This window comes from Trachurus japonicus, chromosome 7 (assembly GCF_045865225.1).
Source record: "Trachurus japonicus isolate A0001 chromosome 7, Traja_1.0".
NCBI classification, from domain to species: domain Eukaryota; kingdom Metazoa; phylum Chordata; class Actinopteri; order Carangiformes; family Carangidae; genus Trachurus; species Trachurus japonicus.
Window position 1 is genome coordinate 8,687,325 of NC_140913.1, and position 23,521 is coordinate 8,710,845.

Genomic DNA, 23,521 nt, shown 5'->3' on the forward strand with positions numbered 1-23,521 from the left:
GATACTAATAACATCTGCTCCTATAGGCTATTGAAAGATGAGGCTGCAATATCACATGAACCTCTCACAGAGGGTGAATAGGAGCTCATCTTTTCTTTCTTCCACAGAGTTAACCACTGATAACACTCCCATGTGTTTGTTATATTTGAAGGCTGGTTAGCTTAGCTTGGCATAAAGACTATAACCTCCAAAACTCAGAAAATACTGATGTTCTATAATGCATTTATTGACTTGGTGCAAAAACAAACAATAGGTTTTACAGGAAGTTTTCACCTTTAACGATACCACCCGGCCATTTTCTTTATGTTTCTATTACAGTCTTTGATCTTTAGGCTTTGACATGGGTGTCATGTTTTAGGGTGGAATTGCATGTGTGCTCTTTGTATCCCGACTAGGCTGAACTATAGATCACTGAAAACAACTGATCACATTTTGGGTTTCTGTTTCACAAAACACACAGAAGAATCGTTTTACAAGCCATCAGACCTGGTTGGAAAGATGCATTATGACCAGACACTTGTTTGTAGATACTCACTGGCTCAGTTTGACACTGTTGTAGATCTGAATGAAGTGAGTTGTGCTCAGTCTGTGCTCCGTGCTGTATATTTCTGCTCTTTAATGCTCTCGTGGTGTAGTTTTAGCTGTCACTTTGGTAGTGTGTGTTTCAAGTCCACTGTACAAGAGTTAGTCACTGCAGATTAGTCAACTTCATTTGTTTAACTCTGAAAAGCATTTCCAGACACGGAGGGACTACATATTACACGGTGGTTACAAATTGGTGAGATATCGTTCTGGGTTGTGATCACATTTATGATCAGGCTGTTTTCTTTTTTGTGTGAATCATGAGAGCACTCAAAGTGATTACTTGATTTGCTGATCTTGTGCAAAGGTTTAACTTTGTGTGCGTTAATAAGGGCAAAATGAAAATTTGTTAAACTGTCAGAGACTCACATGTCAGTTGTGTATCTAGACACACCTGGACACAACCTGCAAAAACAATAAATGGACATCAAAAAGAAAAAAAAATTGACACCAACTGAACTGTTTAATTACTAGGTGAAAAAAAAAATCTGCATAAATCATGTTTTTTTTTTTTTTTAACTCTTTGGTTGACATATTTTTTGCACTATTGTTCACTTTATGAATTTTAAGCAATTACTTGAAGCTGAGATTGTATTGGTTTCCAAAGTGCGTGTTTGTTGTCCACTGAGTCGTGTCTCACAGATTGTTCTGACCTAGTTTGACAAAGTGCTGACGATGTTTGAGGTAAATAATGACACAGATAACTGAGATGATGCAGACATTTCAGGTAGACCTTTAAAAACAAGATACTATATGTCATTATTTCATCCATAGTAAGAGCTATTCACCTCAGCTCTTGACATTTGTACCTACAGGCCACAAAACACTTGACGTTTAAAAGTCTAACTGCTGTTGCAAAGTCAAACACTAGTAGAGGACGAGTAGCTTCTTTGTTAGAGACAATCATGACATCCCCTTCCTGTGTTTTCACTGCATTGACCTTAGAGCAGCAGCCACTGAGATCCATGAAAAGATTGACTGAATGCCTTAGAGACACACAGGACTGCCTCCTCTCCACTCAACACTTCCCCCCACATTTCATCCATAACCATGTTTGTTATCATGAATTGTGTTGTGCCATCTCCTGACTGTGTGAGACACTCAGCTGAAGTGGATTAGGAAGCTAAAACAATTTCATGTTTTTACAATAACAAAAAAAGCCATATAATTAATCCTGTAAGGGAAGAGGAATGGAGACATCTCTTACTCTTGATACTAATGTGTTGTGTAAAAAATATTCTATCAATGAACGTTATGAGAGTGAGTACTACAGTTCATCTGAAGAGTGAACGTCCAGTGAACTGATGCTGGAGGTTCAGGTCCAGGAGTTCAGGTTTGTTGTCGGTAGCAGTAATCATCTCAAACCCCTTTGATTTACCTCTATGCACCAAAGTCTTTACTTCAGCTGCGTTATGTATATGTGAAGTTTATCGTATTGTGAAGTCATGTACTGATTACTAAAATATTGAATTTGTTCTTGTGTTACAAAGCCCCCAAAGTCCTGAGAGATGTATTTCATCTTGTGCAGTGTGTGGATCTTTGATCTACGATGGGTCTTTATTTATTTATTTGTTGTTTGTTCTATTTAAAAAGAACCACAGAAAAAAAGACATGAGTAGATATAATTTTTTGCACAAGAGGCAAGTGCACTACAGTAAATGAGCTGTAAACATTAAATCATAATATAGCTTGTAACAAGTATTTCTTGTGCCCAAAAATTAAAAGTTAAAGGTCCCGTATTTGACACTTTTCTTGTGTTTTATCTGCAGAGTTCATCCATATGAAGATACCTATGGTTTTTGGAAACCAAAAACCATCTATGTGTAGTTTTACATCCTTTCTGAGAGATTAAATACAGATATAACAGATTTCAGGTAAAAACAATATGAGAAGGGGCTTGGTTGAGAATAGCCACTGCTCTGTTGTGACAATAAGTTAAAGAAGTCCTGACGGCTCATTTTAAAGCTCAGATTCTAAAACAGGACTGGACTGAGACTTTAACAGTAGTAATATAGAACCTAGACCTGCTTTATTAACGAAAAGTGACATAAAAATCATACAATACTTACTTTAATACAATATGGAACCTTTATCTTACTCACATTTATCTCCAAACTAGGGCTGAACAATGAATAGAAATATCAAAATTCCAATATGACCAGGTGCAATATTAAAGATCATATTCACAATCATAATTTTTATTTTTTATTTTTTGTTCAGTGAAAATGAAATGCATACACACAGGCATTCAAACACAGATTGTCTTTGTTTAAATTTTGGACTTTGGGGACTTATTATTCAGTAAATTGTTGTCTTTTGCTTTAATATTGTATATTTGATGTATGCTGGAGATTCTAACAATGTTTTGACAGGCCTGTGTTAAGCTTGTATGTCTTCACTATCTGGTCCTAATAGGGGGTTTGGTGACCTCATTAACCCTTTGGGGGAACCTTTACATTCAGCTGTTTCATGGGCAACATTCAGACATTATGGCCTGCAGTTTTATTGTTTTTGGATGCTGACAGTCCAGTAATTTCCCTTGTCAAATGTTCAAGTCCCAGCAGATGCTTCAGTCTCATCAAGGATGTGATTGATTTATCCATTAAAAGTTTGATTCAACTTTCCTCCAGTCAGTCTTTAACATACCGCACTTTATCAAGTTCTATTGCAAAGCCAAGGAGGCCATTACCCTGATTGTCCTGAAAGAATGTCTACAGTGAGCCTCTGTTTTTTGTTTCTGTCCTATAATACACCTGAACTTCCTGCTGCAGTGTGAGGTTGTGTCAGTGTACAGTATGCGGCGGTGACTGATTGATTATATACTGCGTATATCCTTAGACAAACATGATGCTGAATATTTCTTGGGGATGACAGGAGGAGGTGGGGGGTGTTTGGCTTTTCTTTTTTATTTGTCAATATTTGAATGTGTAATGTCATTTTATGCTTTATTCCTTGTCTGTCTGAGTATGTGTTCCGTAGACTATGTAATGATAATTAATATATACAGAGGTTATACCTAGTCTTTAACATCCTACCATTAAGGATATTTAATGCATTGTATAGTAATCCAGCTGACGTCATTAATATCTACAGATAACGTATTGTAAATGAACTATTTTAATGGCAATAGTAGTGTGTACAGTTAAAGACATCAGTAGACGACATCTCCATTCACACTCCCACCACACTGTATAAAGAAAGACCAAAAGCCCCTATATTAAACAGCATGGAGGAAACGTTTCTGTTGTGTTCATGTGTGTGTTTGTCTCTGGATGTTATTGTGACGGGGTTGTGGGATCACTTGCTCTAGAATAATGATAAATGTCATGCTGAGGCAGTGACGACAAACTCCATCAAGCTAACATGAACAGAAAGATTGTTTATTTGTTTTACAATATTATCTTGGTTACATTCGTATATAAACTTTTAGATTTTCTAACTTTTTTTTTTTTACAGAATGACAGTGACGTTTATCAGATTGCATACCTAGAAAATTAAAGGAATACATGCATCCAAACATGAACAGCATTAAAAGGAGCAACTCTATATAACAAGTAGAAATTCACAACTGTGAGCTCTGCTCAGTCTCACTGTGCTCATGAGTCAAGGAAGGAATAATACAGAGGGAAGTCTGCTAACAGCTCTGCGCAGAATAGAGCAGGTTCACAAGCTAAACCCAGAATGTGGAATTTAAATGCCTTTAAATCTGAGCAGAGGATTTTCAGCATCAAATTTGAGCAGATTCCTACAGTTAACATACATTAACATGAGGCGCCACAAACACGACTATCGGACTTGACTGAAATGGATACAGGAAAGTCAACCTTTTCAAAGGTAGTGGAAAGTGCACTTAGTGGGTCTGCCCAGCACAGACCCTGTCCAAACAAACACCAACAAGTCCCTCAAAGGTTACAACAAACACTCGCATGCTGTCCGCTCACCGTCTCGTTGTTGTCATGGTGTTTTTCGGACAGGGCTGAGTTCCAGCTGCATAGGGCGCCAAACGTCTACTGCTGCCCCTTTTCCCTACACTCTCCCCTGGAATGTGCACACAGTGTTCCCAGTACCAACATTATGAACACAGTAGTCTCATCTTGACATATTCCTGCAGAGACAGGAGATGAGATGCAAATGATACGTCGAGTAGAGAGTAGCAGCGTGCACAGCTCCACGTCCTGAATAATCTGTCATAGCGATGTAAACAGACAATAATAATCATCTTCTTTATAATTAACATGATTATTAATTATTATTTGCGAGTGCATGACACATCGTCATCTCTTGGAGAAGGTGGAAACTGCCACGTGGTCTCTCACTTGCATGTTAGAATCCAGGGCCTATAAAATTCATGACAAAATCAATGCTAATGGTACAAACTAAAAACAAACCCTTTGCTAAAACCTATTAGTTTACTGGCCTAGTAAAATGACTGTACACTGTAATCTAGATTAAAGTCAGCAAACTTTTTTTTCTCATCAGCCCCCTCCCTCCCTCCCAGGTGTTAGTTCAACTCATCAAGATTATTAAAGTACACACATTACGGGGCCAAGTGCAGGGACTGAGAGCACAGCTGTGCAGCCATCTACATGGTACTGTGGGGCTCTGATGACTGACCATTGGCTGTTACAGCATTTTTAACAAGGTGAAACCTCTGGTGCCAATGATTCATCTCCACACTGAGGAGGAAGCTCTGGACTCAGGATAGTGTGCATGGCTTTAAAAAAAAAACATTTTTTGTACTGTCCGTGATCTCAAATACAAAACGAGAAAAAAAAAAGAAAAAAAAAACATGTAATACTCAGTTTACGAGGTTAACATATAAAAAAGTACAAATGTCAACAGAGATGAGGAAAATGTAGAAAAGGTGAAGAATATTCTGAACGACTGAAGAATAGAAAAAAAGGCATCTTAAGATTATGTTAAGGATGAGAAACGGCGTCGATGATGATTGCGATGCAGGAGGTGATTTGGTATGAAGACAGAAAGAGAGAGAAACAGATAGAGAGACGGATCAAGATATGAGTAAGGACAGAGAGAGAGAAAGAGAGAGCAAGAGAAATATCTGTGTGTTGTAGACATCCCGACAGTTGTACAGTCCTCCTGGTCTTCACACCTCTGGAACAGAGTGATCCATGGCTGACCGCAGGAGACCAGTGGACATCCTGGAGAATGAAACCACACCTCACATCAGATCACACACAAACTTCCACAGGCTTCAGGACACTTCCACAGCTGTAGTGTGGATCAGTCGTTCAAACACTTATTATTTTTAATAACAGGGCCGATGCGTAACTCATTGACTGGACAGTTGAGACCATGTTATCCAGCTCTAACTGGTGAAGAGATACAGTATGTCTGACAGTAGCTTGTGCTGTACCTCACTTAACCTGATGAGCTTAGTTTCTGTTCTTTAGTGTAACAGAGAGCTCATGGAAAAAATAACTGATTATGAGAATAACCAGTCCAGACTGCAAGTGAGCCTCATAGACCACATGACACGGACATGACATGGATTCAAAGTGGCGGTAATGAGTGAGAAAGGAGAGTTTCTACACTTTGCTGCTTGATGAGACCTGTCGAAACAAGTTGTGACAGGTACTCCGCACATCAATGGTATGACTCCTTTTCATATTCTCATTTATCAGATAAATCCCACACACTCGTGCTGACACACTTCCGCGTTACCATGGTAACCAAAGCACTTAGCATGTTTTTACAATACACACACGGACTTAGACTTTTACATTTAGAAGATTGGACATTGCTCTGTAATGTAGCTTTTGCATGGTACAATCATAAATGGACTGTCGTCAAAACCTGTGTTGGTCCACTTTCATGTCGTAAACAAACCACAGCAGGGAGCGATGCCATTGTTTGTTCATTGTTTGTTTTTTATGTTTAATGTCAGTGTACAGTTCTTCCAAGGACAGCCCCATGGGGTTTAGTGTCTGGAGACTGGGCTGGTCCTCATCGTATGAAGCCTTGTCTGTAATGTTTCGGTTAATTATCTTGCTGTAGGATTAACCTGACTAACCGGCCTGTCCTTCTCTAAATATACAGCTACATATCCTGATAATGAATTAAAGGGTGTAGTGAGACTAACCCTAACCCTCCAACACTGAGCCGACTACATGTGATCAGATCACTGACGATGTAAGTTAACGTAGGTCTGAACTAAATGATGAGTTGATGGCATATGACCAGATAAACTGTTGAAGACTCACCTCTTAATCATGTGTTCATAGATGAACTTGGGCATGATGGTGATGGTCATGGCGGTCGGAGAGGTGGACAGAATATCCTTGATCTGCGAATCCTGGAGTTAGACACAGGAATAATGACATGTCAAGACTTTGTGTAGTCAGTGAATTACTTTTAGGTTCAAGGTTTAGTAAAAACACATTCACATTATAGTTCTTTTCTGTTTTTCTCCATTGTTTTGATGTGTTTTTTAGAAAAAAATAAACTTGGAGAATAGAAGAAACTAGAAAAAGCATTTCCAAGAATGGAAATGGTGTGACTGCTGATAGCAACTGAACGCTGTTGCAGAATTAGCAAATAGTGCAAGCAGTGATCACCATACAAATGTTTGACCAAGGTCGGAATCGAACCCACAACCTCATGGTCATTAGACTTCCACTCTGCCTCTAGGCCACGGTGCACACACAGTTGCAGAGACTGTTGTCTGTTAATGATCTGCACACTGTCAACATCAAGAAAGCTTGAGAGTCAAGCTTGAATGACTTAGAATGAAAATTTCTGTGAATTTCAGGCTGAGAGCAGCAGTTTCAACATGAAGCAAGTTATCAGAAGTCAACAGAGGACGACTGGGAAAATAATTCACTATAATTGTTGTTGAGGCAAGATTTGAACCAGCAACCTTCAGGTCTCCAGACCAGCAAGCTAACCACTAGGCTACAGACAGAGACAGTATGTGAGGGGTAAAGAAAACCTTTGATAAGAGGATCACTGGCTTCTGCTTAAAAAAAAAAGTAAGGAATCGAACCCATGACCTCATGATCAATAAACCTTTACTCTGCCACTTCGCCACAGAGAGCACAGACATAAGCATGTTTCAGACAGAGTTGTGGAGAATTCTCAGCATTGGGCTGAATGAGAGCAGAGAGCTCCCTGGCTGCATTTAAAAAATATTTAAAATTATTATCTAAGTCTCTTTGCATTTTTGACCAGAATTTTAGCCAGAAGACAAGTGTGGCTACAAAACTGGAGAAAATAATTTGTCTAGAGTTTAATTTGCAGAAAAAGTTAAATATTTTAAAAAGTATAAATAGTTAAAAAGAGAAAAGTAACGCCGATAAAGTTCAAAAAAAGCTGCACGTTTTGATATATGAATTGTTGAAATAGCACAACACCTAACACACTAACCATATGGCCACAGAGAACCTGAGTTACAATGAGCTTTATACTATGAGGAATCAAAGACTGTCCAATGACAGCTGAATAATTGGAATCAAAAGTCAAGCAATGATGTGAAATGACTGAGGCAGGAATCGAACCCGTGACCATTTGATCACTAAACCTTTACTCTGCCACTCGGCTACAGAGAGCACACTGCTTTCAAGACTGTTGTCATTCATTGTAATGTGATGATGTGCTGCAAACTGGTACGAGTAATCAAGGAGATAACAAACACCTGTAACCAATTGAAGGCGGGGGAGGAGAGCAGAATTCAACATAACATAACAAGAATTCTTCCCTTGGATTCGAACCAGTGACCTTAGGGTTGGCAGGTAGTTACCCTAACCCCTACACTACAGAGGAGTTGTGAAGTAGAGAGGTTGAGACTTTAATGAATGTGAGATTTTTCAATGATGCTTAAAACAAAAATAAATTAATATAAATTAGCCACACCAAGTAAGAAGAGGACTTTTTTGTGACCTGTGACTATTTTTTGGTGAATTCAAATGAATTAAAAAGCACTTAACAGCAAGTTACAAAGTTGAGCTCCTTCTCCTGCTGATGTGAAAAAAATGCATTGAGCTTAATGAGAGCAGAGAGCTCCCTGGCTGCATTTAAAAAATATTTAAAATTATTATCTAAGTCTCTTTGCATTTTTGACCAGAATTTTAGCCAGAAGACAAGTGTGGCTACAAAACTGGAGAAAATAATTTGTCTAGAGTTTAATTTGTGGCCATGCTGACAGTTTAGCCAGAAAAACTCTAGAATGTTTTTTTGCCTCTCTCCACTCTGACACCACTCTGGCTCTGCTCGTTAGACGCAATACACACACATTATAAAGCTGAAAAAAATCAGAAAAAGTTAAATATTTGAAAAAGTATAAATAGTTAAAAAGAGAAAAGTAATGCCGATAAAGTTCAAAAGAAGCTGCACGTTTTGATATATGAATTGTTGAAATAGCACAAAGTATGAAGGACTAGAAGAAGACCGTAAAAAGGCGGAAGAAAATGGCCAAACAGAAGAACAATAGTGTGACTGCTTCAGCAGTCACACTAATAAACACTAAAGCAGCTGAGAGTAAAAAGGAAAGCATCAATCTTTTATAATATAATGAACTGAGTCAAAAGTTGAAGCCTGCTGTAAGTTTGTGGAAATAAAACTGAACATTTCTTACATTTTTTACATATTTACAATATTAATTACATTAATATTTTTGACAGTCTGTTTACGGCTCTGTATCTGTGCTTTATGTCAGGTCACAAACGTCACCTGCTGTGACAGTTTCCCTGCTCTTCAGATTGAAAAGATCTGTGTGAATACGTTATCATGGTGTGTATGTGACCTGACCTCAGTCTTCAACTTTCCAAAACTACAGTCTCATCTGAACCGCTGCACTATAGTTTCACACAAGGTCAAACACAAGGTGACACTGTTGGACATATACTACAGTTAAAGGTTTGGTTTGTTGCTTGATTCAGAGTGTTATACGCACAGGACTGAGCATTGAGTGCTAAATGTTGTGTGAAGTTATCGCTGCATTCAGAAAAGTTCATAAAAGTAGATCAAATCAAAGGAGAAAACTGTAGGAGCCAGCAAAACACAATGTAGATTTCAAACTAACAACACATTTAAAGCCGACTATATGTCTACTGGGGCAAATACTGGACAAACTACTGAGCCATCATGGCTGATAAATGCTTAACACTTGCACAGACTTGGCCTTGGTGAGTGCTGCACTTACTTTATAATCGCTGCAAGTCCCCACGTTTTATTATATTGATATTATGGGAGCAGTCATCCAGGTGCAAACTTAAAATTAGGCACCAAACATCTTATGAGAATCACAAATGTACTGGATTGTTATCTTCAAAATGACACCATACCACATCACCTCAAAACTGACCAACAGTTTCGTACACACAGAAACAAGTGTCTGACCTTGAGTCCAATGACGTTTTGTCCATTGATTTCACAGATGTAATGTTCAGTCAGCAGACCGTTGCGGGCAGCAGAGCCATCCTTGACCAGTGAGGTGATTTTTCCTGACTTGTAGATGAAGCCCACGTGGCCAGAGCTGTCTTTGTGCATGGTGACGCTGCGCTGGAATGGCCTACAGACACACACAGAAGCAGAGACCAGATTAGAAATCCACAGGTTTGTTACACACATTGGTCCTCATTTATCAAACTTGTGTAGGATCTGGTGTAGATGCTGGTGTCAATGTGCACCAAGTGTCACGTGTGATTTACAAAAAGTGTCTACGTTGCCAATTTCAGTGTAGAACTGGCGTGGTGTTGATAAATCCAGTGGCTGAAAACAATTTAAATGTCACGCCTCGATACATTCCTGCTTAAGAGGCCTCATCCTGCCCACTTTACGACATGGAGACACGGAAGACGGCCAAGAAGAGGGACTTTACTGTCATCACTGGTGAATGGAGGATTTGTATGGTAGTATCCATAGTATGGTATGGATTAGTATGGTTTAATAATCATTCCGACACAGCAGCACTCGTTCCTGCATGTTCTATGCTGGTTCAAAATGTGCGTACGCCTGGTCAGACCTGGCGTGAGATATTTGTGTACCCTGCACTCACATTCAGATTGATAAATGCCGATCCTTGCGGTAGATTTGACGGTGTTTTTTTGCTGTATGCACGTTTGATAAATGTGATGCTGAGGCTGTTTAACTGGAAATTACAGTGCACCTGGACGTCTGTCAAGTTATCAAATACAAGGTGACTCAAGGAGACTCTATGATATGTTTAGAAACATGAGACTAAAAGATGAGTTGAGCAGCAAAGTGCAAGTGATGGAGGAGCCAGCAGAGGGAGCCAAACATTGCAGCTTCTCCAGAAAAACTATGAAACTGAAAACATGATGGACAGAAAACATTGCCAGTTAAAATAGCCTATGGACATGTGAATGTAAACTAATTCACACTTCACAGTTCTATGCAAATGTGACGGCAATGTTTATATCTGGAATCTGTCACAATGCCCTGAGCTCATCAGAGAGTTGCCTCTTATCTTTTCCTCAAATAAACATTGTGTGAGTCAAAGACAATTAACCAGCCTTTCAATTAGAACTGTAACATGAGCTGTTAGAGTAAATAAAGACCAAAATGGTCAAAATCAGGTGCAGTTCAGTGGTGCAATGCTCAAATTAAAGAAACACAAAAAGAAAACTTCTAGCCTTTAAAAAAAGTTTAGGACACATAGGTATAATCCTCAGTCCTCACCTGTCCCTGACCACAAGCTCAATGCGGGTCTCAGCTGCAGCCTTCAGGGCCTTGTGGGCCTTGTCCACACTCCAGCCGGCACAATTCTGCCCGTTGATCTGCAGGACCTGGTCTCCAAAACGCAGCCCTGCGAGGGCCGCGGGGGAGTTGGCCTGTACCAGCTGGATAAACACTCCCTGTGAAAGGAAACAGGAAACAGATAAAACATTCAAAATCAATCCAGGCCACAGACACACAGAGAAAGAGTTAGGACAGACAGAAGACAGACACTGATAATGTTAAGCAAACACAGGAGTGACTTGAGAAAAGGGAGACAAGGACACAGGACAGAAGAGATTGTATGTTCATAAAGAAGAAGAGAAAAGAAAAAACACTGATCATTAAAAATCCAACAGGATCAGCAGAGTGCTCATGTCTGAATTGTTCATTTCAAAAGATTGGTTCCACTCTTTTACTTGACGTCCATTACTGCAGACTTTATTGCATGATGTACAAACCACGAGTGTGCTGTGTCTGGTTCATCTCAGCAGCACATCGATTACCAATACTCTGAATCCTCTTTGTTTGCCAACTCATTCCAGTCATTTCAGCCCTGCCTACTGTTTGTGCAACTCTGTACAAACTGAATTATTAACTACAACAGAAGCGAATTGCCACTTTCAAGCTGGTCAAGTATCAAAAGAGAGAGACTGATGATGACAAACACCAGCAAGTCACTCTTTTAGCGAGCACATTCTAATCAAAGAAACAAAACACGAAAACAAATCATGGATTTGAAAAGTGGTTCCACTCCTAATGGGAGTGGAACCACTTTATGCTGAATAATAAACGCAGGTGTCAAAGAGGTTGTAATGCTGACTCACGTTGTCAATGGCCCTGAGCCGGAGTCCCACCTTCCCGTCCTGGTCCTTACAGAGTATAATCTCCCTCAGCCCTGGACGGATCTCTGCCCGTCTGATCCCCATGTCTGCCCCGGTGACGGGCCGCACCATGCCCCCGACACCTGAGAGGGAGGGCACTGCCACTTGCTGAGGAGTGGGGGAAAGGATGCCAGACGGCAGAGGAGGTGAGAATGTATGAAGAGGTGGGTTGAGAAAGAACATGTTGGGGAAGAAGGAAGAAAGAGGATAAAAAAGAAACATTAAAATTCAGCTGCAGATAAAAAGGAATGCTGCATAAAATAAAAGGTGCAGTATGTGGGAGGATTCCATTTTATCTCCTCCACCAGTTAATGTTGTGCTGCTCCAACTTTGGCTTTCTGCTCTGGCCATCTAGCCCATGTGGTTATTCATGATTGTTTCATATTTATAGTGAAAGGTGTCAATTATATATTATACTGCTGGTGCAACATCAGGAATGAATTTCTATGGAGAAGAATTCCAAAGAGGATATAGAAATATTGCAATATTAAACATATACCTTATGGCTCAGCCCTACTTTGCACTGACAATGTGGAGATACAAAAACATACATATAAATAATTAATGCTAGAGGCAAAGATATCAAGAAATGGCAGAGAGCACAGATGGTTAAATGCCAGCTGACAAGCTTGGGTGCTGCAAGAGCTCTGACATGTTGCAGGATACACACACACACATGCAATTGGAGGGGAGTGAAGAGCTCACACCCTCCCACACACTGCTCCAGGCCTGTGGTGAGTCATTCAGTGTTGTGGATCTCCACAAACACAGTACTGTTTTGCTTTGGATACATGCTCAGCTCATGGTTTTTCATCTACTGAAAACTCACTAAAAACAGTGAAAATCTAAATGTTTTGGTCACCTCAGGGCATCGGGAACAGGTGTTTACAAGACAACTTCATCTAATGTAGTATGTGGACTGGAGTCGTGTTTGTCATGTCACTCACATTATCAGCCACAGGCAACAGGGCCAGGTTCCTCTGGACTTCATCGCTGTTGAGAGCCAGTCCCATGTAATCTCCCAGCTCCTCCAGGTTTGGGTACAAGGCTGGAGACACAAGAGGAGGAAGGAAGAGGAGGGTAGGTGGGAGGGGAAAGGCAGCCAAGACAGAAATAAGGTAAGGGGGGACAGGTGGTTGGTAGGAGAAAAAGAGAGAGAAAACATGGAGGAGAAAAAAACAAGTTTATTTTAAGATTACCGGTACATAATAAAGAAATGAATACATTAATGCATTTATATGGTAACACAAGCAGGTTGTTTTTAAACCCCTCCCTGAAGTTGAACATCGATGTACCTTGTATGATTCGACTTCACAGGTGCACAAACTCTCTTATATTTGCTGCAATTGAGTAGGTTTTTTTTATATCCAACCTTATTCTTCCCTATTTTATTCATACTGTTAATCACAGCAGGGTCATGTTTGAGTGACACAGAGACCTCCATTGGAATTCAACTGATAATAACCACTCTGTGGTGCAGTGCAGTCAAACTTTCCTGGCAACAGTATGGAGTTCCTTTCTCTGATGGTAATTAAGTGTTACTGTAGCTATGGTATGAATATCTCCATCCCTCCCCTTTGTCTTTCTCTTCTGTCTATTTAAGTATCACAAAGATACATACATGTACACACACACAGCTTTTATGCCAAGTGGTGAAGTGTGTGAGTCACGAGCAAGTCATGCAACTCCAAACCTGAAGTGTCTACTCTGAAATTAGAGCACACTACTACAGACATGACATTGGGCTAGGACTCAGCCTCCTGTTTACTGTCAGACAGTCAGGTGCATTGTACCTGTCTGTCTCTCTTCTTGCTTGCCTGCATTTCTTTTTTGGCAACAAGAGCTTGATGTTGCCCTTGCGGCAGAGCCATGATTACTGCCAAGGTAACAGAGAGGACAATAGTGAAGGTTCTCAGACGTAGGGAAATAAATCTCTACAGTTGCATACGTGAATGTGTGTGTTAGCCAGTCATTCAGAATATACTGTGGGTGTCTCAGAGCAGGCACACCTGCTATTTTGGTTCATGTGTGCGCACCAGCGCAAACACAGCGTGGCTGAGGTGAAATATAGATCAGAGGGTGTGGTGATTAATAAATACATGCTCAGCCAGTCACATCACCAGTCTGGTCTCTGAAATTAGCTGTGCCACATTGATGCACGATGACAACTCAGCATTCAGATCTGGTGACTGGGGAGGTTACTGAAGGACACTGAACTTGTCGTCACGGTTTATGAAAACAGTTTGAGACTCCTTTTGTTTTGTGACATGGAGCGTTATCCTGCTGGAACTGGCCATTAGAGGACGTTTAACTGTGGCCATGAAGGGATGCGCATGAGACATGTTGACTGTGTTACTGCTTTCTATCAGCTCCAGCCGGTCTTGTCGCTTCTCCTCTGACCTACCTCGTCAACGTGGGGGTTTCTGTGCACAGAACTGCTGCTCGCTATTTGTTCTTGGCACCGTTCTCAGTAAAAACTCTGGAGACTTCTTGTGTGTGAAAATCCCACACGAACTCAGCAGTTTCAGAAATACTCAACCAGCCCGTCTGGTTTGTATACTCCAACCAGACCTCTTCCTCAATTGAGGGAAAACTCATTTACAACTTCCAGATGTAGGCAGAAGATAGAAAGCATTAACTGTCATTGTATTACAAAATATAATGAAAGCAACTCAAGATAGATTAGAGTCTATCTTGATTAGTTTGATTCTCCAAGACTAAATTAAATAGTTTATCTCTTAATACTTAATACATTTTCCTTTCAACTTGACTGTGCAATGATTTCAGCAGGTCCAGTCAAGTCTACATTCAGTGTGATCTGATTCAATCACTTAAACCACACATGCAACAAGAGATCAGTAACCACTCATTGTAAAGTTAGAGGTGGCAGCTCTGGCTACGGTACAAACAGAGAGAGAAACACCCCTTTGCTGGTAAAACAAAAAGTATAAATGATAGAAAAATGGAGATCATGATTCATCCTGTTCTCCTCCTACACTTGACCCTAATAAAAGCAGAATGTGTTTCATTATTTCAGAAGTCTCACAATGCCCAGTCTTATCAGCTGGTCTGCCCTCTTCTTCTTTTCCTCATTTAGATTTCCTCTTGTTCTCCTGTTGTATCACCTTCTCTTTCATTCACCTCTCCCACACATGCCTGCTCCACATCCACCCACACGGGCAAGTCAAAAGAACAAACTCTTGTTGGTGTGAGACTGAACTCTGCTCTTTTATCCAGTTCAATGCAATTTCTCTGTCCCTGCAGTTTATCCTTTGGCCAACCCCCTTCTCAATAGTCTATCTTTAGCTACAGTATGTGGGAAACGGCCCTTGAACTCAGCCATACTTCCAGATCTGTCAGGACTTATGGGTAGGACTTTTGAAATTCCACTGACTCACTCATTATGAATCTTGCTTTACCAGGAAAAAGTGTCTTGTTCATGCCTTAAGGTGAGGAAAAGACAAATCACAACTGGAGTGATCTTCCTGCTTAGAAAATCCTCCTTGAACCCCTAAAGCTCACTCCTGGGTCTCTCAGCCCTCCCTCCTTTTCAAATCAACTCCTCCTCCTCTCTCTCTTTCTCCCATCATTCCCTGTCCCAGTGCAACTACCAGAGCCAGTCTCCATGGTGACTCATGGTTAGCACTGCTGAGGTAAAAACAAAAGACCAAAAAGCCCACAGAACTCTGCATCCAAAAGAAAAGAGATGCAGAATAAGTGCAAGAATGGGGAAATGGGGAGAAGTGATTGAAAATAAGCAGAAAGGTCGTGTTCTCTCATCTCTCAACAGCCCTCTGCCATCTTTTACCCAATTTCCATCCTTTCTGTATGCCTGATTTTTTCTTTCATCTGGACATGACCCACTGCAGAGTTCAGGCCTATTTTGACACAAACCCCTCAAACCCCTGCACCAAAACACAATGTGAGAGACAGAAACAGAGAACTGCACATAGAGAGGGATAGAGAGAGTAATCACAGCCTGTGTGGGGGGCCCATTTACTCCCATTATTGTGCAAAGACCTCACAAGTCTCCCTCCCGTCCCGGTTTCTCACTCCACACGTCTTTATCTGCCCAAAAGAATAATCAGAGACCGCCCCAGATGGGAGAGCGGGCACAGATGAAGGGATTTCTGCTACAAGTTTAACTAATTTTCCCAAGTATAAAGAAGGTTCTAACACAATGAGAGGATAACATACTCTTCTAAAGTATATGAGAGACTCACTTGATCCTGGCATCCCTGCAGTAGCAAGCTGAGGTTGGTAGGTTCCCTCAGTGATGGCCGGCATGGGGGTGGTCGTCTGGGCAAACTGGGCCTGGGCCTAGAAGGTAATTACATTCAACAGTCAAACAGCAGGCAGTTGTCATCAGCAGTATGCAATAGAGAATTAACTGCAGCAGGGTTATTTAGGAAACATGAATCTTCTTTAGAAAAGCATGTCTTTTAAAAAGTGTTTTACATCTGAAACATTTTTTTAAATCAGGATATTGCTATGAATTCATTCATGGATCAAAATTAAACAGTGTACTGTGCGCCAAAGCAACACAAAAGCAACAAATTATATCTTCAATGACATGCAAATGTGACGTTAAAATGGCAAAGTTAAAACAATAAAGAACTCAGATCTAGAAGTCAGAGGCTTTACACTGACGTCCATTAAGTTCTGGGACTCAAAAGGGACAGATTAAAAAATGAATCATCTAAATCAAAGCAGGTTGAGGCTAAAACATCCTGACTCCAGGTCAACCACCAAAAATTGTTCAGTTCCCATAAAGCTAGTTCAAGGCACTTTCATTACATTTTTGTTACTTCTTCTCCAAAGCTTTGAAAGCTCCAGAAGTCACTGTACAATTGTTTTCACAAGCTTAACAATCAAACTGAGCTGCATGTGTAAAAAGTCCTTTCAGTTCAAGAAAGGGCAATAAAAGGCAGAAAATCATGGATCTATTACATCAGCAGTCAGTAACTTTGGGGAAATGGCAGTGTCAAAAAGTTTCACAAAAGCACACTCACCTTGATGACCTTGTCGACCTTCAGGTCCTCGAGAGATGGATACAGAGACATCCTGAAAAGAACACACAAACAGCAGTGAGTGAAGGACCTTGAGAAAAGCAGTGCTTTGTTGCTGTATGAGATAACAAACTATTTGATATGCCTCACCAGACAGCTGACTGAGATATCCTCATGTTACCTATTGTGATCCATTACCATTAAACTCCATAAAGCTACATTTCATATTAACATTGAGTCAACGGCCTCTCCACTGAACATTAAAACCAACTCTGTAGCAAACAATGCCTCTCAACTAAATCAACATGAAATGGCACAGAGATTAAACAAATGAAGTAAATCAAACACTGCCAAAGAGAGACACATATCCTAGGAGTTTGACACTTGTAAAATGCAACCTTAGGGGTGGAAGATAAGTGGAGAACCAACTACAAATCACAGTTGGAGGACTGACAGATATATTTGAGGTAAGATCATCCAATGTCCAGGTAATCAAGTACGCAGTACACTTAAAACACAGCTAAGCATTCGCGGCAGATCCAGAAATAAAACAACAGCACCAAATGCCACGACACATGAGCTAATAGGTTGCGTGCAGACACAGTCAGTGTGTCTACACCACAATGAAAATAATAGGGGAACTTATTATTATGTGTGTCATGACTCCATGACTTCACAGTTCACCTCGGGCACTTCAGTCTTATCTAATCTCGCTCTCATGCTGGGTGGACATAAGGTCTGAGTGTGCGACGTCTTTGACATCGACTTATTGCTGTAAATGACGAACATGTGGACCAAAGTCCCAGATGAGAAGAGAATAGAGGGAATGAAAGCAGAAGCAGCTCCTCCATATTGTGTAAGTGCACTTCCGCAAAGTTTCCATGACAAAGCTCCCTGATGGAGTTCAAACAATGACTTGTCACTTTACACTGACAAACACCTGGGCCTGTACAAACAGGTGACCTGTAGAAACTAAGCTACGTTATAGAAACACAATACATGAGTAAACATGGGCGAAGCAAAAACAACAACACAACGCAGGCAATAGTTAATGACTCTGAATCCCAACAGGTTGCAGCCCAATTATGACTACTGTCCAAGAACTCATTGCTATAGCATACTGTAAACTGCACAGCAGCATGAAGTGGAAAGAGGAAGTGAAATATAGCAGTCAGTCAGCTGCCTGGGACTCAAGTCAAAACATGCAGCAATGTTATGGCAGGAAACCGGCACAAACATTCTGTGTACTTTGGTCTACAGTAATATGGAACAAATGAGAAGGTGGTGGCTATTTCTCAGGTACATGTGTTAACACTTAAAGTCCTCTAGGCCTAAGGCACATAAAATGTAAACAGCAATGTTTGACTGAAGGTGGAGACCTTTGCAGCATGTCAGCGCTCACCATATATTGTCTGACTGTCTACGAGAGCTAACTTTACTTAAATCAACATTTTATAACTCCGAAACTGGAGCAAAAATTATAGCGCATGCTGATATTTTGTATTTGCGCAAATGTTAGGCTATATCATATTGAACCTGAATTTGAATTCAACATTTGTATATCTCACCGCTCTCACGGGGAGGGGGGAGTCATTTTAATGTTAGGTAACATGAGGACAAACAGAGCTGATGGCTGAAGGAGTAATCTGATAAAGGAAGCGGTAACAAACATACTGCGTTTAATGTGAACTGGTCATGCCATGGTCGATACCAGTCTGCTTGAGAAAGAAAATTAATGGCAAAGACACCAATCCAGTGTTTTGGACTGATGAGTCCCTAAAATGATATAAAACACTAGTCTTTCTACTTCTACTTTCTACTTTCATATTGAGAACAAATTACAACAACAGAAACATCACTGATTTCTAACCCATTTTCTTCACCACACCGTGACAACTGTGTGTCACCATCACAAGACATGTGAACACATCTCTTACTCAATCCGTAACAGACGAAGTGACGGGGGATGACAGTGTTATGTAAGAAAACAGAATACCACTCAGTTGACTGCATATCTGCTATAGCCAAACGATTCGACAAGTCTGTTAATAATAGATTGAAACCACAGCATGTGTGCACAGCTAATTGTCAGGGTGCTGCACTGCCCATGTGCTGTACTTCCACCTTAGTCTCACCCTATATGTTGTTGGTTGTATGGATGCAATGCTGCAGCCCTCAGTGGATGTCATTTAGTGATTCTGTCTAATGTCTCTTGTTATGATTCTTGAGATCCTTTCATCCAGTGTTCTCCTAAATGTACTGACTGCCAGATCTCAACACCATATAGATTTCTAACATCAAAATCCTTCCTGTTATAGCCCTGTCTATCCACAGGAATATTCAATGGCTTCTTCCCTGGCCCATGTCCCACCCCTCCACCAAGTTGGATGCAAATCAATTCAGTGTCTTTGCGTAACCTATGCCGCAAACAAACAAATGCAAGTGAGAACATTACGTCTCTGGTATAGGTAATAAACAGACTAGAACTGCATCCAGCAGAGCTGACAACTCAAGGCCAAGCAATACAACAACTCTGTCTAGCTCTTACAACAGAAAATATATGAACTATATTGTACAAATGCTTACTTCTCAACAGCGTGTCTGTTTTGATGTCCTTTTTTCTCAATGGAGTTTATATTGCCATTGCATTTACACAAAATTATAAATACACAATACTGAGCCAAATTAGCCCCATCACAAAATCAAATATTTGAAAGGGGCTGTATTTGAGTTGTGTCTGCCACCAAATGTGCCCTCTTGCAGGTGATGGTAATATTACAACTATGACTAAGCAGGAAGGAAGTGATAGAAATAGAAGCAAAATACAATCAAAACCATTGTCAAACCTCTTGACAGCTCTGGGAAAACAGCTACATTGCTGCCTTAATTAAACAGCTTTGCAGTAATTGTGATGGTTTTATAAATGACTTGTAACTTGTTACAGGGAGAATGGAGGCTCTCTGCCATGAAATAGCGTCTCTTGGCCGAAAACCAACCCTGCACCACCGACCTGGTGGTGTCCCAGCTCTCGTCTCGGCAGCACCCCAACACAAACGCGCCCCGTAATCTCTTGTTTATGACAGATAAGATTACACAAATATACACATCATAACATCGTTTATGTTATATAACATTATCCACCACTCCATGGATTACTTTCTCGCCAGCTTTATTAAAAACAAATGCACATGGCTGGGAGAAGGATTAGCAAAACAGAGGAAAAGCAACCAGAGTTGCATAGTTCCTCTTTAAAGTGTGTGAACCATCATAAATAAGACTGCACTTCGATGTCACATATGAACAGTGGCACGGTGTGTGTTTAGACATTCATTTTGACACCAGCAAGTTAAATACACAATGCTTTCCAAACCAAGCAAATTATTCTGACCACAATCGCATCACTCTCCCAGCTACTCCAGCCACTACTCAATTCTGATATTCTTAGTCCTCGCAGACAAGTGCCTCATTGTGTTGGCGGACACAATGAGGCATTTTAATACCTGCTAGTGTTTACTTTTCAGCTGTGTTTGTTTGCTCCCTTTATATCCCCCCCCTCATTTAGACTAACAGGCTGGAGGTATAAATGAATAAGCCTGGAAAAAATGAGTGTTTGGACAGCTCTTGTAATGACATAACCTAGTCCTCGAGTCCTCAGCAACTGCAGCTCAGATGAAGAGGGACAAGCAACATTATTTGACATGTAAAAGGAAGTTTCCTGCATTTGTATATAAACAGGTAAGACAAATGGTGATTAAAGTGTTTGGCAAGCATCCCATAAATGAATTGCTTCTGGGAGCAGATGAACTGGTCTGCTCGTTGCTACTCAAAAGTATGGAGCTAGCAAAACCAAGAGCTTTGGTGAAAACTGGAAAGGAAAAAAAGGAGGGCTAACTTCAGTAAGGCTGAACGAATTGGTTAGATACAAGAATGAGGTCTTCTTGGCAGCTTATTCCGGTCTATTGACATGGCTGGGAAAGAGACGGGGTGAGGGAGGGAAAGGGAAGAGGAGGAGGAGGAGGAGGAGGAGGAGGACTGACAACGATTATAGAAAAAAAAAAAAAAACTGACCCACACCCTTCCCTTCCTACTGTACATATTAAATAGGCCACGTTATAACGTTATACAATGAGTTTCGATGTGACAGCCAGCTAACATATAGGTATGTTTACTACACAGGACCAACATGCTGTTGTATTTACGCTTTAACAACACAACAACTACATATGGCTGAGCGATAATACGCAGGGCTTAATAAACGTTAGCTTACTTATAACAGATTAGCCATTTCCATTATACTCCGACAACGAGGAAACACTCAGTGCATAATTTTGGCTTGTGTTTTGTTTTTACAGCTGGGTCTCCATAATGTTTCCTGACTAATTAAGTTAAATGCTGTAAGTCAACGTTAGCTAACGTTACGGCGCCGCACTAGTGTCATTAAAAATTCAACCAACGGGCTGTTAGCTAGTATACAGACACAGATCAACACCGCAGTGATAAGTTAGCTAACAGATAGGCGAAAACACAACACAGTGTAAAGTGTGTGAATAAAGACAACACGAACCGAGTCGCTGAGCAGAGTAGTCTTTGTTCCGATACAAACAGCAGGGAAGCGGACGGCTAACCTAGCCGTCACGTTAGCTTGTTCGGTAAACGAAACCCTGGACGGAACAGTTAGCGGCTGCTAGCAACGATTCGGTGCAAGGGGTTTCGATATAGACACACTCACCTTTAATGTCGTGGGTGTTAGCTACGCGTGGGAACAGCAGACACAGCAGCACACTCGTTGTTTTTCCGTGTTTCTCTCTCCGGCGCTCCGGCTGCTCTTCGTCGTCGCGACCGTTCTGAAGGGGAATTCTGGAAAGTGATGTCACTGCTGGCTTCCTGCTCCTGGCAACCACGTCAATCAGAGTTGAAGTCACGCCTCGTCTCAGTCACATGAGGTGCGTGATTCATGGGGACCATTTTACACGGGTGAAACCGACCTTTTGATTAATACACACAATGACCCCCATACATCCAGAGGCCATATCTTGTCTCAGCAAGACAGAACAGGTCTGGCCCTGTGTCGACTGTCTGTCACGGCCTCACGGGTTCTCTCAGGTGAGGGAGTTGGCCAAATGATGTGGTGGGGTAGGACACGGCTGTGTGTAATAACAAAGTAATTTCAACGTCATAACAGTTATTCATAGTCACTGCCTAATCAAAATGTACCGTTTTACATTACATGTATGGTTTCCAGCTACTTTCAATATCTACTGATGGAAGTTTCCCCCACCATGGCCTGCCCTGACAGAGAGCAACACCAACCTAGATGACGTGAGAACACCTGCAGCTGCAAACAGCTGTATTTTGAATTAACTACCAATGCTTGATTTTGGGATGGCAGTGAATAGATTATTACAGTAATCTAGTCTGCTTGTCATAAATGTGTGGATTAATTTCTCAGCCTGATTTTGGCAGAAAGCCTTTTAATTTGAAAATACTTATGGTAAAATGCTGCTGATCTTGATGTGGTTGACATGGCTTTTGAAATTTAGATTGCTATCAATGATAACACCCCGATTCCTTGCTTGAGTTTTGCTCTCCAATGATCAGGAATTAAGATGTGCTGCAATTCTCTGTAAACCAGCTGTGCACCAAAGATAAGTATTTCTGTTTTGTCCTTGGGTTAGCCTATCTGTCATCCATAGATTAATTTCATTGAGGGACTGTATGGGAGAAAGGTCATCAGGATCAGGAAGTAAAAAAAAGAACACGTGAATGTTGGCTCTTTGTGGGGGGGGGGTTATTGGCTATGACTATGGTCTTTATTGCCATGAGTAATTTGTTAAGGTTGTGCTTATTCTTAATATTTGCTGAAAATCTTCAAACTGATAATTTATTCCAGAAAACACAAAAAAAAGTGTGAACGTGGGCCTCAGAGGGTTTTATTTTTATGTAAAATTATGTAATTTGTTGAAAGGGAATAGGTTTTGTGAAGCACTCATTCAAGCAGCCTGTCTGCCTGGTCCTGTCCACTGAAGTAGCCTAGACTTCACTTACATAGCCATTCTAGTGATGTTGTACTTTTATAGACAAATCACTTGGCAGATGACCCCTCGAACGAAGAGACACGTCTCGTAACAAACCTATAGAGCGCCAAGTCAGCACCATGTTTTACTCGAGGACATTTCAACAGGTGGAGCCATGGATCAAACCCACCAGCCCTGTGTTTGTTGCACTAGTTGGAGCGACCCAGATACAATAGTAAAAAGTGATGTCATTGTTGGAGCTAATGGAGCTGAATATAATTTTAGGCCTTAATTGGATAGTGATTATTGAGAGAGAAAGGAAATGTGGGGGGAAAAA

The 23,521-nt window shown here is 40.8% G+C and overlaps 1 protein-coding gene across 1 annotated transcript; it reads right to left on the bottom strand.

Annotated features, from left to right (window-relative positions):
- Positions 1 to 3,941: 3,941 nt before the first annotated feature.
- sdcbp2 (syndecan binding protein (syntenin) 2) lies at positions 3,942 to 22,016 on the bottom strand. Its single transcript, XM_085781089.1, has 9 exons — positions 21,900 to 22,016; positions 17,174 to 17,225; positions 16,385 to 16,481; positions 13,109 to 13,209; positions 12,105 to 12,269; positions 11,242 to 11,417; positions 9,940 to 10,111; positions 6,807 to 6,898; positions 3,942 to 5,744 (listed from the first exon to the last, which is right to left on the bottom strand). Exons 2-9 carry the CDS (start codon positions 17,222 to 17,224, stop codon positions 5,690 to 5,692), a joined length of 909 nt encoding a protein of 302 aa, XP_085637215.1. The 5' UTR covers position 17,225; positions 21,900 to 22,016; the 3' UTR covers positions 3,942 to 5,689.
- Positions 22,017 to 23,521: the final 1,505 nt, after the last annotated feature.